Source organism: Apis florea, unplaced genomic scaffold (genome assembly GCF_048593485.1).
Source record: "Apis florea isolate Af1SG1 unplaced genomic scaffold, ASM4859348v1 contig_1914_pilon, whole genome shotgun sequence".
NCBI lineage: Eukaryota > Metazoa > Arthropoda > Insecta > Hymenoptera > Apidae > Apis > Apis florea.
Genome location: NW_028256504.1, coordinates 1,693,217 through 1,709,092, shown reverse-complemented (window position 1 = coordinate 1,709,092; position 15,876 = coordinate 1,693,217). Strand labels below are relative to the sequence as shown.

The following is a 15,876-nucleotide window of genomic DNA, read 5'->3' as shown; positions in this document are numbered from 1 at the left end:
TAGGGAGCGTGGACCTTTGTGGAAAATTGAACGAAGGTTTTTTTTTCTTTTTTTTTTTTTTGAAGAATTTTTTTCTAATCATTTACGATTATACCACGATCTCAGCATCGTACTGCGCGAAGAAGATAAAAAAGAAACTAATTATGATTGTATATTATTCACAATTTTTGTTTTTTTAGATCGCAAAAAAAGAAAAAAAATCACTAGATCCCAATTTTTCATTTAAACGAAATCGAGAGAATATTCTTTTTCTCTAGAAACCACAACCGCGAAGAAAAAAAAAAAAAAAAAGACACGTAATCGAAAGAGAAATTTCTTGTTCCGGCGATTAATCGCCGCCGTATATTTCGGCGAGGAGGAGATGGAAGAAGAACGGGATGGAGGACGGCGATACATATTTCTTTCTCGCGGCGCGGTGCTCGTTACACGGCCGAGCACGGTTGTTGCTTCCATCGCGGGCCTCTCTCGCGTTGTACGTCCGGGTAAGAGTGTTTTATTTCCTGCAATTGCGTCAAGGAGGTGTGTTGCCCCGTACAGAAGAAAAAAAAAAGAAGAAAGAAAGAAAGAAAGAAGGAAAACAAAAAGGGGAAGAGAGAAGAAGAAGTGGTGGCGTGCCAACTTTCGCGGCAATGATGCACAGGATGCAGGAGGTGTCATTAGCATAGCGCGGAAGAGCCGTGCTTTATGATTTATCCGGCCCCTTCTTGTTAGCTCTTCTTTTCGCTCGTAATTCCAGCTGCACGCCGAGTAAACACGGATCCATGGAGCTCTAACGTAGATCCATGGAGAATAAAGAAAAGGAAAAAAATTCTTCGTTGTTGAACCACCCTCGTATCTCGCGCCAATTCTGAAACTTCCGCTTTTCTATATCACAAGGTAAGATCTAACTCTTGAAACAATGATTATATAGATCATCATATTCAATAATTTGTGGATGTTTGTTGTAAATCGAAAGATTTCTTCCGAAAACTTATAACGAAACAAGACGGAGACTGTGCTGGTTGCCTATCTACAGGCAACGTTTCTCTTGGCTCTTGTCACGAATGTCGCCAATATTTACGCCAACGATAAATGCTGGTTGCCTATCCACAGGCGTTTCTACAAGATAAAATCGACATAATTTCTCTTCCCCCTCCACGCTAAGACTCTCGATTTCGCATTGGATCGAGTTTAGAAGAGAACGTTTTGCAACCGTTCGAAAGGAGAGCGATACGCACCGATTGTTGGAAATGGGGCACTCCCTCAGCCGGCCACCTTTGACCAGCCGTCTTTTGGATCGCGATCACAATGTTATCCCGGCCGCCATCGAGCCTGCAATTTCAATCCAGCTAGGCCTGATATCGGGAAACACCTACCGCTTCCTATTGCAGAAATAATAAGAAGCAAACGGATCGTGGAAACGAGGTGTAACCGACGAAATCACTCGAGGCATCCGCTCAAACGAGCTGTGACCGAGGGAGATTTTTATCCCCCGGCTCTTTAATTCCATCGGTCGATCGCCGGCCGAGATACAAAACCAATATTCCCCTCCCATTATTCTCGCCACGATATCAAGAACAACGATAGTCGGCTCGTGTCCAATGCGTGTCCAATTTTGGAAAAAATCTCCTTCGATATATGTTGATTCGCCTACGCAGGCAGGATGTGTCGAGAGCAGGGCAGCCGATAACAGCTCGGTGGTGGCATCTTCCTGCAACGACAAACGGCGCCTCGGCTTCCGGTCTCCCACGATCGCACGTGTGCAAACCACCGAGATGGTCGACGCTTCGACGCTCGTCGAAGCGGATCGAGCGTTTTCCAGTTAATGGACGTGGCTGATGGCGATGCCTTGTCGCGTCGCGGATCGACGAACGGCCACCTGCGCGAGAGGAGAATTCCTGCCTTGTCTAAATCGCGCGATCCTCCCTTCCTTCCTTCCTTCCTTATTCGTCGAATTCACACCGAATTAAACTCGAGCAATTACAGCACGAGTCGGACACGATCGATAAGAGTGTACGCGCGGTATATATGAGCGCGATTAATCTTGGATGGGGAGGGGCGGCGGGTATCTATCGATATCCTGGCAACTCGCCCGAGCAACTCTTCCAGCGTGGAGGAGGATAGAGATTCCCTGGGTGTCTGGTGGTTTACGTGGATCACGCGGCGCGTACCTGGCCACCTCTTGGAACCGGAGTTTAAACGATTAACGCGAGCGGTTCGCCGCGAATAATCGATGTCCCTTCCCTCCCTTTCCCTCCTTCGGGCAAAGTTCTCGGATCCGGGCGCGGTATTTCACGGGGGATTACGCGGCTCACGCGTTTTCGTTCGATCGGCCACCACCTCCACTCCGTTGGCCGTTCTCTTTCGAATTATCGTGCTCGTTTTATTTTTCGGTATAACGTCGCTCACTACTTTCCCCATCTTGTTTTAAACCCCCTTTGTGGGTCGATCGATCGTGGTAATTGACAAAGTGATAAGTTCAGAGTGGGTTTTATTTGTAATTTTGTGATGGAATTTTTCGTTCGTTATATTTTCAATTCTTTCGTTCTCTTCTCCGTGTTTTTTTTCAAGTTCTTTATTGGTTGTGATAATTGACAAAGTGATAAATCATTATACTTTCAATCCTCTTCTCCATCTTTTTTTAAGTTCTTTGTGGGTTGTTTGTGATAATTGACAAACTGATAAATCATTATACTTTCAATCCTCTTCTCCATCTTTTTTTAAGTTCTTTGTGGGTTGTTTGTGATAATTGACAAAGTGATAAATCATTATACTTTCAATCCTCTTCTCCATCTTTTTTTAAGTCCTTTGTGGGTTGATTATGGTAATTGGCAAAGTGATAAGTTCAAAGTGGGTTTTATTTGTAATTTTGTGATGGAGTTTCTCGATCATTATATTTTCAATCCTGTCGTCTTCTTCTTCATCTTTTTTCAAGTTCTTTATTGGTTGTGATAATTGACAAAGTGATAAATCATTATACTTTCAATTCTCTTCTCCCATTTCTTCTCTCTTTTTAAATTCTTTGTGATTGTTTGTGATAATTAACAAAGTGATAAATGGATTTTATTTTTTTTTATTGATTGTAATAAAGTTTTTCGATCGTTGTATGTGTCGTTCTCTTCTTCTCTTCTCCATCTTTTTTTATAGGTTGTGATAATTGATAAAGTGATAAGTTTAAAATAGATTTTATTTGTAATTTTGTGATGGAGTTTCTCTCATTATATTTTCAATCCTATCTCTTCTTTTTTCAAGTTCATTATTGGTTGTGATAATTGACAAAGTTTAAAAGAGATTTATCTTATTATATTAATAATTTTGTGATGGAGTTTCTCGATCATTACATTTTCAATTCTGTCGTCCTTTTCTCCATCTTTTTTCAAATCCTTTATTGGTTGTGATAATAATTGTGATAAAATAATAAATCATTATATTTTCAATCCTCTTCTTCATCTTTTTTTAAGTCCTTTGTGGGTTGTTTGTGATAATTGACAAAGTGATAAATCATTATACTTTCAATCCTCTTCTCCATCTTTTTTTAAGTTCTTTGCGATTGCTTGTGATAATTAACAAAGTGATAAATGGATTTTATTTTTTTGTTGATTTTTGTTGATGGAGTTTCTCGATCGTTTTATTTTCAATTCTTCATCTTTTTTTTAAATCCTTTGTAGCTCGTTAATTGACAAATTGATAGGTTCAAGTTTAAAATGAATTCTATTTATTTCTGAGTTTCTCGATTTGTTCCATTCTCTGAATTCTTTACTAATACTTTGACTTCGGCTGGAAAAATTTTTAGGAGGCGCCCATATACACTTTCTACAGCTTATATAAACAAGTGAGGTCGTTTTGTTGCAAGTCGCGTTGTTATCGCGTTGTTATCGCGAAAATTGCGATCGATCTTGGAGTTCTTTCTCTTTCTCCTTTTTTTTTCGGGGAAAACGGCCTTTTTCAAGCCAAGTCGCTTTGTGCTTTTCATCGAGCACGCGTCTGCCGGACGACAGATAAACCAACCACGATCCGATCGGTTATCAACCGATGGGAATAACCGATACAGAGCGGTGCACTCGAAAGCTTACCTCCCCATTGTTCCGCGATAGTTTTTTCCATACAGGCCGAGATTCGAACAGATTGATTATGAATAATATCACAGTTAATGCCACAGTTTTGCCAATCCTCGTATCTTCGTTCGTATCTCTCCTCGTATTTATATCTTTGCAATTTTTATTCGAATATGAAAAAAAAAAAAAAAAAAAAAAAAACGAGGATCCAATGTATAACACGCGTCTTCTTCATCCATCTTTTTCATCATCTTACTTACACTCTTGGACAAAACAAATTCAAACGCGATTAAATTAAATAAGACCAATGGAATATGCAAAGAAAATCACAAAGTCACATCCACGTGATCTCCTCCTCCTATCATTTTCTTGCGGGCAAAAATCGGGGAAATCTATATTTCTTCGAATATATCGATACGATTAATAACGCAGTAGTAGTGGATCATTCCCTGGACGACACTCGGACAAGCCCTGGAACGCGTGGTTCCGGCTAATTTCCAGCATTTGCATGCCGATACAAGGATAGGGAGCAGTTTCGCCACGGCGATCCAATCATGTAAATCGGGGGAGGGGATGGGGGGTGGCGTTATTAGTGGCGGCGATCGAACTCCTCCTGGACAGGAGAGGATGGAGGGAGAGGAAGAGTGTATCGGGCGTCCAACTAATCCAGGGTTTACCTAATCGCCTGCACCCTTCCTCCTCCAAGCGCTCGTTCGCAAAGCGGCTTACCCTTGCAACCAACCCATCCACCTCTCCTGGGGGGGGGGGATCCCCGTAGGGACGTCCTAGGGAATTCCGCGAATCCAGCTTTTCCACCATTCCTGATCCTTGTCGAGTTGTGTCGAGTTGTTGTTTCGAACCTTGTTCCTTACTTCGTTTTCTGTTCTTTCGTGAAATTGTCGCTTTTGTAAAATTTAAGGTTTAACAAATTTTAATCTGTTCTTCGCACTCCGGAAGATTGCTTAGCTGACTCGGAAGTGGATGATTTTTAACACGGAGATTAAATTATTTTTATATTTTATTATATTTTACGTATGTTTGCTGCGTAATAAAATAAAATATCTTGCTATTTTTATTTTCCATCTTCTTGTACTACATTTCTATTTTTATCGCTATTTTCCGTCTCTCCGTCGCCAATTTCTTTATTCGACAACGAAAAATCAAACTCTCATCTCCGCTTGAACACAATTTGGAATTTCAATGAATGTATGCTTGAATGAAACTGAGAAATTTTGAAAATAATATTTCTATCGACTGTCAAACTTGGACTAAAATGTAGTTCGATCTAATTTGAGATAAGAGGAATCTGATCATTCATCCTGTTGGAGTGCAAAGGATTAATTCTTTGAAATGGTTGGAAAATCGTTTTCAAATCGTTTTTATCGTACGATAAATGTTTTTTATAAAATTTTTATTAGAATAATTAATTTTCTTCGATTTGTTTGGATATTTCAAGTTTCGAATCTTTTTCTTTTTATTTCTATTGGACGATGTGGATTTGTAGAATTTTTGGTAATTTTAATTCACATCAAAATTTACGTTTCGATTGTTTTCTTTCTTTTTTATTGTTATATGGATGTTTTTGTAAAATTTTCCCAATTCTATTTAAGATTCTTCAGAAATGGTTAGAGTAACAGCCTCCATCCTTTCTCGATGTGTTTGAAATTGTTTCAAATGTTTTCTTCCTTTTAGAAAATTAATTTTAATTCCACAGAATGGAATTAGAGTATCTAGGTAACACTCGATTTTCTTCCTATTTCGTCCGTATTAAATTGTTTCAAACGTTTGTATTCTTGTAAAATTTTCTCTAATTTTAATTCCAATTTCGCAGAATGGTGGTAAATGATAATTAGATCGCGGATGTTTCTGCATTTAAATTCTGTAGAAAGAATTTAAGCCAAAGTAGCCATTAAGCTGTCTATTTCACGTCTTTAAATTTATTTAAATACAAGTCGTCTAATAATAATTTTCTAAAATTCGTTTTAGAGATTTTACATACAAAGTATTCTAATATGTTCAGTGTTAATATGAGAGTTCAATGATGAATTTCTAAAATTTGCAATATCATGTTCTGCTCCTACAATCGACATCTCTGACACGATAATCCTTATTACAAATCCTTCTTTTATTAATCTCCTCGTCTAAAGTCAAAATCACATGAAAATATATTATTAAATCAAGCAAGAAAGAACAGAAGAGTTCAAATTTCCATTTTAAAATTCACACCAAGTCCAAAAAGGAAAAAGTTTTCCACGATTTTTAACGATTTTTTAACGAACAGGCACGATAAGATCCCGATGAATCACGATACATTTCCGTATCACAATGCGAGTCTCACCTGACCCGGGACGATATTTTCGACGGTTCGAATAAATCGCGATCTTGGTCGTTTCGAGGTTGATTCATAAGGTACCAGCCCAGTTGGCATCGGCCAACCGCAATTTGTTGGGACGATGGATCGTTGCACGCGGCATGCCGCCTTTCCTCGTGTCCACGCTTCCCGTGTCTCTCCGCTATACTCGAAAAGAAACGTTTCCACGTGATTGAGAATCGCGACGAAATTAGACAGTCGTCGCATTTCCAAAATTAAGGCTCGCCTCGAGCCCGGCTTAATTCCCTCTTGAAAATCAATTTCTTTCGAATCGAGAGATGGTCGAAATTGCGTTTAAATTTTTCTTTCGTTGCATCTTTTTATGTCTCGAATTCATTCGATCAAGACGGATCTGTAAAACAGTTTTATCGCTCTTCCATTTCCAATTTGCTTTTGCCTAGAAATCACCAGATTCGAGGTAATCGCGTATCGTCCTACGTATATCTTGTAAATTGAATTATAATCACTTCTTTTTTTTCCTTTTAATCTTCTAAATGTCAAAAAAAATTCAAACATCCATCCTTTTCAAGCCTCCATCCTTTGTTTGTTCCATGTATATCTATTTCTCTATGATCTAGAGTCGTTTCGGTTCTAGGTATCGCTAGATAAATTTTGTTCGAGATAAATTCAATTACAATCACTTTTCTTTTAATCTTCCAAATATTAAAAAAATTCAAACCTTCGTCCTTTTCAAACCTCCATCTTCATTCTGTTTCACGCGAAGTGTACGTCCATTTCCCTAGTCGCTTTGGTGAAAAACCAATTTTTTCTAGAGATCACTAGATAAATTCTGTTCGACATCCCTATGATCTAGAATTGTTTTGGTTCTAGAAATCACTAGATTAATTCAAGATTCGAAATTGATTCAATCACAATCACTCGTTTCTTTTTTAATCTTCCAAATATTAAAAAAATTCAAACCTTCGTCCTTTTCAAACCTCCATCTTTTTCTGTTTCACGCGAAGTATACGTCCATTTCCCATTCCATTGGTGAAAAACCAATTTTTTCTAGAGATCACTAGATAAATTCTGTTCGACATCCCTATGATCTCGGAATCGCCTCGGTTCTAGAAATCACTAGATAAATTCCATTACAATCACTCGTTTCTTTATCTAGAAATCACTAGATAAATTCAATCACAATCACTCGTTTCTTTTTTAATCTTCCAAATGTTAGAAAAGTTCCAACAATTCCTTTGTTCCACGCGAAATGTACATCCATTTCCCTATGATCTAGAGTCGCTTTGGTTCCGGAAAAATAGTTGAAGAAAGAGAGAGAGAGAGAGAGAGAGTGGGACGATTGTCGGAACGATATTGAATCGTTTCCTCGTGTCGAGGGCCACGGATATATTTCATAGACGGTATATACGACAAAAGGAGGAAACTCTCTCTCTCTCTTTCTCTCTCTCTCTCTCTCTCTCTCTGAGAGATTAGTATGCTCGTATCTGCATGCCGCAAGATCGTATCTCCCTTGACCGCGGCCCTTTGTGGCTTTTTGTTTGCGCTGCGTATACGTATTTATGGTGACCGTCCACTTCTCCTCTTTCTGTCTCCCTCCGCCGCCATCGCTCTCCTCCGCCTTTTTTCACCTCCCCCTCCTCCTCCTCATCTTCCTTGTTCGCCGTTCTTCACCCGTGAGAGGGCTTGGTACGAGCCTCTTCGAGTTTGGATGATTTGCTTTCTACCTTTGCCCATCTCTTCGAATTTACCTTCTTCTTCTTCCCCCTCCACTTGTTTTTGGTTCTATATTTTTGCTAAGAGGAGGGGAGGGGAGAGAGTATTCGTGACTCTTGAAATGATGGAATTTTGGAATTTTGGGAATTCGAGAGCGAGGAAAATTTTGCTTTTTATGGGAGCAAAGGTGCGTAAAGTTTGGGAAATGAAGGAATAGGATGGAACGTGTGTTGAAAAATGATGAAATATCGATTTGAGATTGGATTATTGGAAATTATTACATAGTGATTTTGCATAGTGATCTTTCAGTTTAATGACTCAATTTTTGTTATCGTATCAATGAGACGTAAACTATTAGAGAGAAACTTTGGGGAAAATTTAATTATTACACTTGTGATATATCTTATCTCCCCAAAATACAATTTCTCAAAATTCAGCTTCATCCACCACTTGTTTTATTTTATATTCTTCTTCAAAGGGACTGTATTTGTTGTTCTTGATTAATGATTTATAAAATTTTAGGATGTTCCAGCGGAGGTAAATACGTTTTTGAGAGATAAAGGAATGGAACGTGTATTGAATGAAGATGAAATAATAAAGTGTTAATTTGAGATTGTGTTTGAAATATTCGTTGAACAGAATTGTCCAGCCTTCTGAATGAAGGAAAGAAGAAAAAACAGTTTTGCAGGCTATCAATGACGACAATTTTATTTAAATTAGAAAGAAGATCTTGCAAACAAAGATAATCCTTAAAGTACAAATTGGCCTTCTTCCACCGCCTGTTTTATCCTGCATTTTCGAGGGAGGAGAGATCGTCTACTAGTCGTTCTTGACGTATAAATTTTTCACTTTCAACTCGACAAAACTTTTCGTTGAAAAGTTAAAAAACATTATTATTCTTCAGATGAATACGCGTAACGACGAGAAAGAGACGAGAGGAAAGAAAAAGGGGTTTGGAAATTTTAATCGAAGACTGTCCAAATGGCAATTAAGAAGGGAAAGGAGGGGGATCGCCGCCGCCGCAAATGGCGGAATTCAGAGGCGGACGACGATCCGTCGCCTTGGCGCACCCCCTAATCCCTCCAGTGTACCAATTACCTCGTCCATTTTGGCCGCAGTTCATGCAAATTGGATTTGGAGGAGGACAGGGGCTTTGTCCTCGTTCGCTCGAACCGTGAGGATTGAATGTCGCGCGACCGGAAACGGACCTCTCTGCACCCCGGAAGATAACGATCACCACGTTGGAGATCGTGGAGAGTTAAACGACCTGGGCCATCTTCCCATCTTTCTTTTCTTTTTTTGGTGAATAAGAACAAGGATCTATCTATTGGCCGTCGTTGGAAGTGGTCAATTTGGCCGATGATAGACGCCAATGATGGATCGAAAGAGGAGAAAGGCGCATTACACGGTGCGTTGGAGACCGGTTTCCTTTTTGGATCGGTCCGATTTTTCCTCTAAGTGCGGTCTAAATGTGGACCCTGTCTGTCCGAGTTTGTCCGTGAAGGAGAAACGTTGGCCTTGTTAGACTAATTCCGTTTCACTTTTCTTTTTTAAACGAAGAAACGAATGATTGGAGAATAATCGGTAAGAAGATTTTTAAGATCGTGAAAGATTCACCGGCGCGGAACAACTTCGAGTCCAATACCGTGAATTAAGATTCTCTTCGTGATGTCGAACTTTGCCAATTTTTCCCCTAGGAAAGCGGGGAGATATTTCAGATACGAAATTTCCCTATTATAGGGAAATCACTAATATTTCGATCCTTCCTATCTCGGTCCATTTCACACGAATTCCAGTGGAAAATGAAAAAAGAAAAGGACAAAAAGAACCTTTTTCGACGCTTAAAGAAGAAAGAGAGGGGAAGATATTTCAGAAATGAAATTTTTCTATTATAAACAATCATCAATTTCGATCCTTTTCGATACTTAGAAAAGAGAGAGAAGAAGAAATATTTCAAATATTCCCTATAATTTCCCTATTAAACACGATCACCAACATTTCTTCCTATCGTTATCTCCGTCCATTTCACGCGAATTCCAATGGAAAATAAAAAAAAGAACAAAAAAAAAAATCTTTTTCGACTCTTAGAAAAGAGAGAGAGGGAGGAAGGGAGAGAGTCGAAGGGTGCATGGTAATGCGCCTCGCCATGGGAAACGTGGAGGATGGCTGGTTTCTCTGGGAAAGGAAAAGAACCATTATGTAAAGATGAACTTTTTGTGGCAATCTCTGCGTCAATTAAATTAAACCGCGATCGCGTCCGGGCCCCGAGGTTCGATCCAGGCGAAGTGCATCGCGCGAATCGTTCCCACGAAGAAGAAACGTTATTAAAGGGATATATCGTGAGGGAGGTAAATTGGATGGATGTAGCGAGATTAACATGATTTTCCAAGGCCGAAAGATTCTGGAAAATATCTCGTATATCTCAGAGAAGGGAGGGAGTTTAACTTGTTTTTTGGAGATTCGATGTAGTTCATGATCGAGTCGAATTCAAGGCGAACCAGCGGTGATTGCTCGAAATAAGACGAAAACGGAAAATGGCCTTTCGTTTTTTTAGTTTTCGAAAAAGTCTGAAAAATGAAAAATCCTATGTCGAATAACTCGTTCGAGAAAAGAAAACGATTGGCAGGCGTATCTAGGGATATTTTCATGAGTTTTTAATTATTTTTTAAATCTCGAGGAAAACAAGTATCAATATTGATTGAATTACCCTAAACTTACGCTGAAAAATCCGCCATTTTTGCCAACCTTTTAATTCCAATTATCCCGACTGCCTATCGAAATACCAGAAACGATCTTATCGTTTATAATTATCCAACTTTAAACTTGTCCATCTTTCTTAATTTCCAACCACTAACTTCAAAAATATCAAGAGCACAAAATTTCCCACCGTTTCGAAAAAGCTCGTGGGAGGTCGCCATCGGTCGTTAAGATTCCCGATCCATCGGGCCCCAAGCATTGGGGAAGTGCGGGCACCGAGAGCCCCTCCCTTTCTCTCTCTCGAAAAACTCCAGGAAATCGACGACGCTGTCTACGTTTAAACTCTCGAAGAGGATACGTAGAAAAAAGAGAGAGAGACTTTGTGAATCACGACGACGACGACGACGACGGTCGATTGGTAGTCGGCCGCCACACGATGTCGTCGGGCAGCGAGATGACGAGGCCGATGACGAAGGCGCGATCGAGACGTTACACACTCGTCGAATTCTATTATTCTTTAGACGCTGGTCACAGGTGGGCGCGCCACTCGCATACGCAACAATCGTGCCGCATTTAAACGCAATTACCTTGCTGCCGTGCAGACGTGCGTGAAATCACAATTTCAACCGCCTGCCCGCCGCTTGTCACCCGCGCGCGAGGAGAGTTGGGGAGGGGGGGAGAAGGAGAGGGATAATAGCACAGAGCGTGGTGAGAAACGTTCGCGTCTTCTTTTCGACAGGCTACTTTTACTTAGGAGACGAAAATTTATCGAGCTCGAGCGTGAAAAGTATACATACATGTTTGCGAAACGAACGATTTGTAAAAAAGAAAAAACATAGTACGAGACTTGTTTTCCACGATTCACCAAAAGAAAAAAAAAAAAAAAACCAATCGCGTGAAAAGAAAAATAACTTCGAAGCAGGAAACCAGCCTCCAATTCACATTCACAAGTAAAATTAAAATTAAAATCCCCGCGCGCTTAATCTCTCCTCCTATTTCCTTGTTTCCGTCCATCCTTGATCGAGCCACCTCATGGTCGAATAACAAGAAAAAAAAGGAAAGAAACAAAGAAAGGAAAAAAGAAGAAAAAACAAGGTGTATTCGCGCGTGCACACGCGAAATCCGCGCAGGCGTTGGCCGGGAGAGAGAGAGAGAGAGAGTGATAGGAGGAGTGGGCAGGAGGAGGGAGGGTCAGGTACAGATTTTTGCGGGCAGCTCGAGCGTTGGACAGCTGGCGTGCGGTAACCCGCTTCGGCCGCAGCTCTGCGTCGGTCGTGCATCACCGGCCACCGTATTAACCCCAAGCCCCGACCACCACCGCCACAGGCCGCAGAATACGCGGTCCATGGTGCCCCATGCTGTCCCACTCCCTCCTATAGTTCCTGTCCTATAGTTGTTTCCGTCGCTCGCGTTGGCACGCCTGTGCATCCTCTCTCTTTCTGTTCTTCGGTCGGTACCACCACCGCCTACTTTATCGGCCATAATTGTTCCACCGTGACCCCTCTTCTCGATACTGGATGTTGCTTTCTTTCTTTCTCTTCTCCGCTTGAATTTAGCTTCTTTACGTCGTTCAAGTCGAGTCCTCTCGACCCTTCTTCTCTTTGTCTTTTGCTTGAAGTTTTCAGTTTGTCCTCCTATTATTTTGCCTCTTATTTGCTCTTTTTCCCCTTCTCTCGATTGTTATTCCTCCCGAACTGAATTTACCGAATTTAATTTCTTTATTATTACTCTTCCCTTCGAATTCCAGCCCAGAATCGCAAAGTTTGTATCCATTCTCGCGCAACGGAACGTTTTAACGGCGATAAAGTGAAACGGTAAATGGCTCGGTATTTAACGCGCAGCGTTGTTGCCTCGAAACTATTCGGCTTGGATATTCTGCGGTTTCGATCGTTTTTGCCTCACCCTCCCACTCTCCTGTTTTATATATATATACACATCGAACGAATACACCTGCACTACGGCCACCCACGATTGGCGGTGAATCGGTGGTCGGAGCGTGGAAATTTGCTCGTCGATTTATTCCTCTCCCCCGAACGAATTGTTTTATTTTAAAGGAAATATTGTGGTTGCATAACGTGAAGTATCGCACGATCATCGAAATGATTAGAATTTAAGATTTAAGATTTTACTCTGCTAATTCAGAATTTTAATATATAATTTAATATATTTGTGAATCAACGTATAACCAAAAATATTTTTCGTCCTTAGACGTCCTCGTTCTTCCCAATTGCGAAGTTTAATCCCGCAGATTTGTAGGAGGAATCGTGGTGGTGATCAGCCACGCGAGCGAAACGTTCGAAACGAATAAATCACGTACAGACGAGAGAGAGAGAGAGAGAGAGAGAGAGAGGACCCGTTTCCAAAATGCATGCGTGTCGCTATACAAGCAATATCCCTGATAATGACAGGTTACGCGCGACGATACACGAACTTCGGTGTACGAACCGGCTACCAGGAAATGTCCCGCGAAGTTAAGTACCGTGGAACAAGTCCGCTCGTTTGCTCCGTTATTAGTAGCCGCGCGTAGAGAGAGAGAGAGAGAGAGATTCGAGATCGAGCAACACGAAGATACGCTCCTGGCGGGTTAAAGCCTCTTTCGCACCTTTCCACGCTCTGTCGGTAAATAAGTTGCGTTTCTTTCGTATAGGATGAGGATACGTATTTGTTTTACAATTTGAAATTTTTCGTCGTCAGACGCGTGTGTTATTTTTTGCACCCTGTTGTCGAGGATGAAAAGAAAAACGAGTACGTGAAAAGTGTGATTTCGAGTCGAGAAAATGTCAATAATGTATGGGATTAATGGTATCGAGTGAAACAGGCTTTAAACAGGCGTCACGTTCGATGTCGAAACGTATAATCATTTCTCGGTTGGTCCCCGTTTGGCGAGATGGACTCGTCGACAGCTTCGTTTAATTACATTTCTTTTTTTTTTTTTTTTTTCCGTCGAATTTCTCGGTATTTCTTCGGAGATTGCCTTCGTGACGTTCGTTAAATACGATGTTATTTACTTGTTCGTAACGAGGTTGTGTTTACTGATATCTTTTTTTTTTTTTCTTTTCTTTTTTTTGTGAATACTGACGAACGAGGAAAAAAATTGGAAAAGAAAAGGGAACGAGAGACACGACCGACCTTTGATTAAGTCATGATAAAAGTATAATTTAAGAGTACGAAAATTAAGGAGGGAGGTGTAATACGAGAGTAGGGAGCGGCATCGTGATTGCTATAATGAGACGTTGACACTGTAAGGCGACAGTAGTATGTAGAAACGCGAATGGTGTCGCGTTCGATGAAAATAAAATGAATATGTGCTACTACATAGAATCGACTTTAATCTTATTTGATAAAAAAAAAAAAAAAAAACGAGAGTAAATATTTTCCCGAGCCTCGTCATCTTTTAAATAGTTTCCTAGCACGAACAGTGCAGCCAACCTAATTCTAATTCTCCACCAATATTGGAATTACTATTTAAAGACGCCTGTACGTATGCAACCGGACCGGATAAAACAAAATTATCAAATAAAAATCGTTCGAAATTAACCTCGATTCCTCCTCCCTCGATTATCTCCATCTCTGTGAAGAGTATTAATTAATTCGACGTTTCCGGTGGATAATGACGATTCGAGCAACAACAATTTTCGTCGATTCATAGATGTACAGGATGGATCGATCGACGACCAGCTCTGGACGGGAGGGAACAGCCAGCACGAGCTCATATTCCACATAATGAGGGCGGCAGCAACATCAGACAGGCCGACACGGCCGCGTAATTGAAACCTACCGAGCTAACCTACCGTTCCTCTTCCCCCCTCTTCCTCCCCCCCGCCCATTCGTGCAAAAACGGAACTGCGTGCTCTCCGCGGGAAATCGGACCCCGAACTTGGAAGCGAGATCCAACCTCGTAGAATCGTTTATGTACCGTCGGTAAAGTCGAATAGGCCTCGATCCACTGGTAATTGGATCATTTCGAGAAAATTGCTCGAATTTTGGTATTTTACGATCGTTCCCTCGAATTTACAAAAACACCCGATCGAATAATCTTCGAGATTGAGGATATTAAAATTTATATATTTTTCTAATAATCAGCAGTTACATCGAATAATAAATTAATACTACTGTTGCAAATTCGTCGAATTTATTAGAAACTTGTTGACACGACAATCGAAACTTTTGGCAGGTAGTGTACGTACACGCGACGTAACTTTAGCCGCTTGAACCGACGTGACCGACGGGAAAGTCGAGGAAAATATTAACCGTGGATAGACAGAGATCATTAGAGCCAGGTTAGATAAGCAGGGATCGTCGAGTGTAATGTTAAGGGGCGTGTGTAAATGATGATCTCTCGCGAAAAGAATTAAGTAACTGGATGTTTTCATCTTATCGGCCGATCTTAATCGACATCAACGAAATACCGAATACCTGGAATTTATATTACACGTATATTATTACATTTATAGATGTGCTCGTTTCGACACGAAACTCGTCAATTACGCAACTCGATAAAGATGGCGTACGGATAGCGTTTCTTTTACTCTCGCCATCTTGAAGATTTTCAATCCTCAGACAAGGCATCCGTCTAATCCTGATTCGTTTGCCGAATCAACTAATTATTATTCGATTCTCAAAAAAATTCTACCAAAATATTCCCCCTCAAAAGAAAAAAAAAAGAAGCAAAGCATCAACGAAAACATCGATTACTCACATACTGCGGCGATCGAGCAGCGGGCACGTGAAGTAGCCATCCATCCATCCATCCGTCCGGCCGTCCGTCCACAAGAGAGGGCGTGTGCATCGTCGTAACATGAAACAGAGAGAGAGAGAAAAAAAAGACCAACGAAATTAACAGGCAATCATCATCAAGGGACATCGAGTCCCTACTTACATATAAAAGAGACATTCAACTCGAATAAAACGATCGACTGCTGCGCGTCCACAGTGTCGTTAGCCGACGAGTTAAAAGGGGCTCATTGGCGCGGCACGAGAGTATGTAATAATCGGAGGTGCAGGGGCGGACGAAACGTTGACAGGCGGCAATCGAGGATTACGTCGTACACACGGATACGATACGAGCTGTGCTATTAACGTCGCTTTTTGCCGCGAGCA

The 15,876-nt window shown here is 40.8% G+C and overlaps 1 protein-coding gene across 6 annotated transcripts in view; it reads right to left on the bottom strand.

Annotated features, from left to right (window-relative positions):
• Positions 1-15,876, bottom strand: part of sowah (ankyrin repeat domain family member sosondowah) — a 129,987-nt gene that overhangs the window by 21,410 nt on the left and 92,701 nt on the right. The window contains exon 1 of one of the 6 annotated variants that reach the window (XM_086913250.1): positions 15,476-15,756. The exons of the other annotated variants lie outside the window; for them this stretch is intronic. Within the exon in view, the coding sequence (XP_086769376.1) occupies positions 15,476-15,670 (195 nt within the window). The 5' untranslated portion in view covers positions 15,671-15,756. Of the gene's footprint in view, positions 1-15,475; positions 15,757-15,876 lie in introns of those variants that run through there. 6 annotated transcript variants of the gene reach the window in all.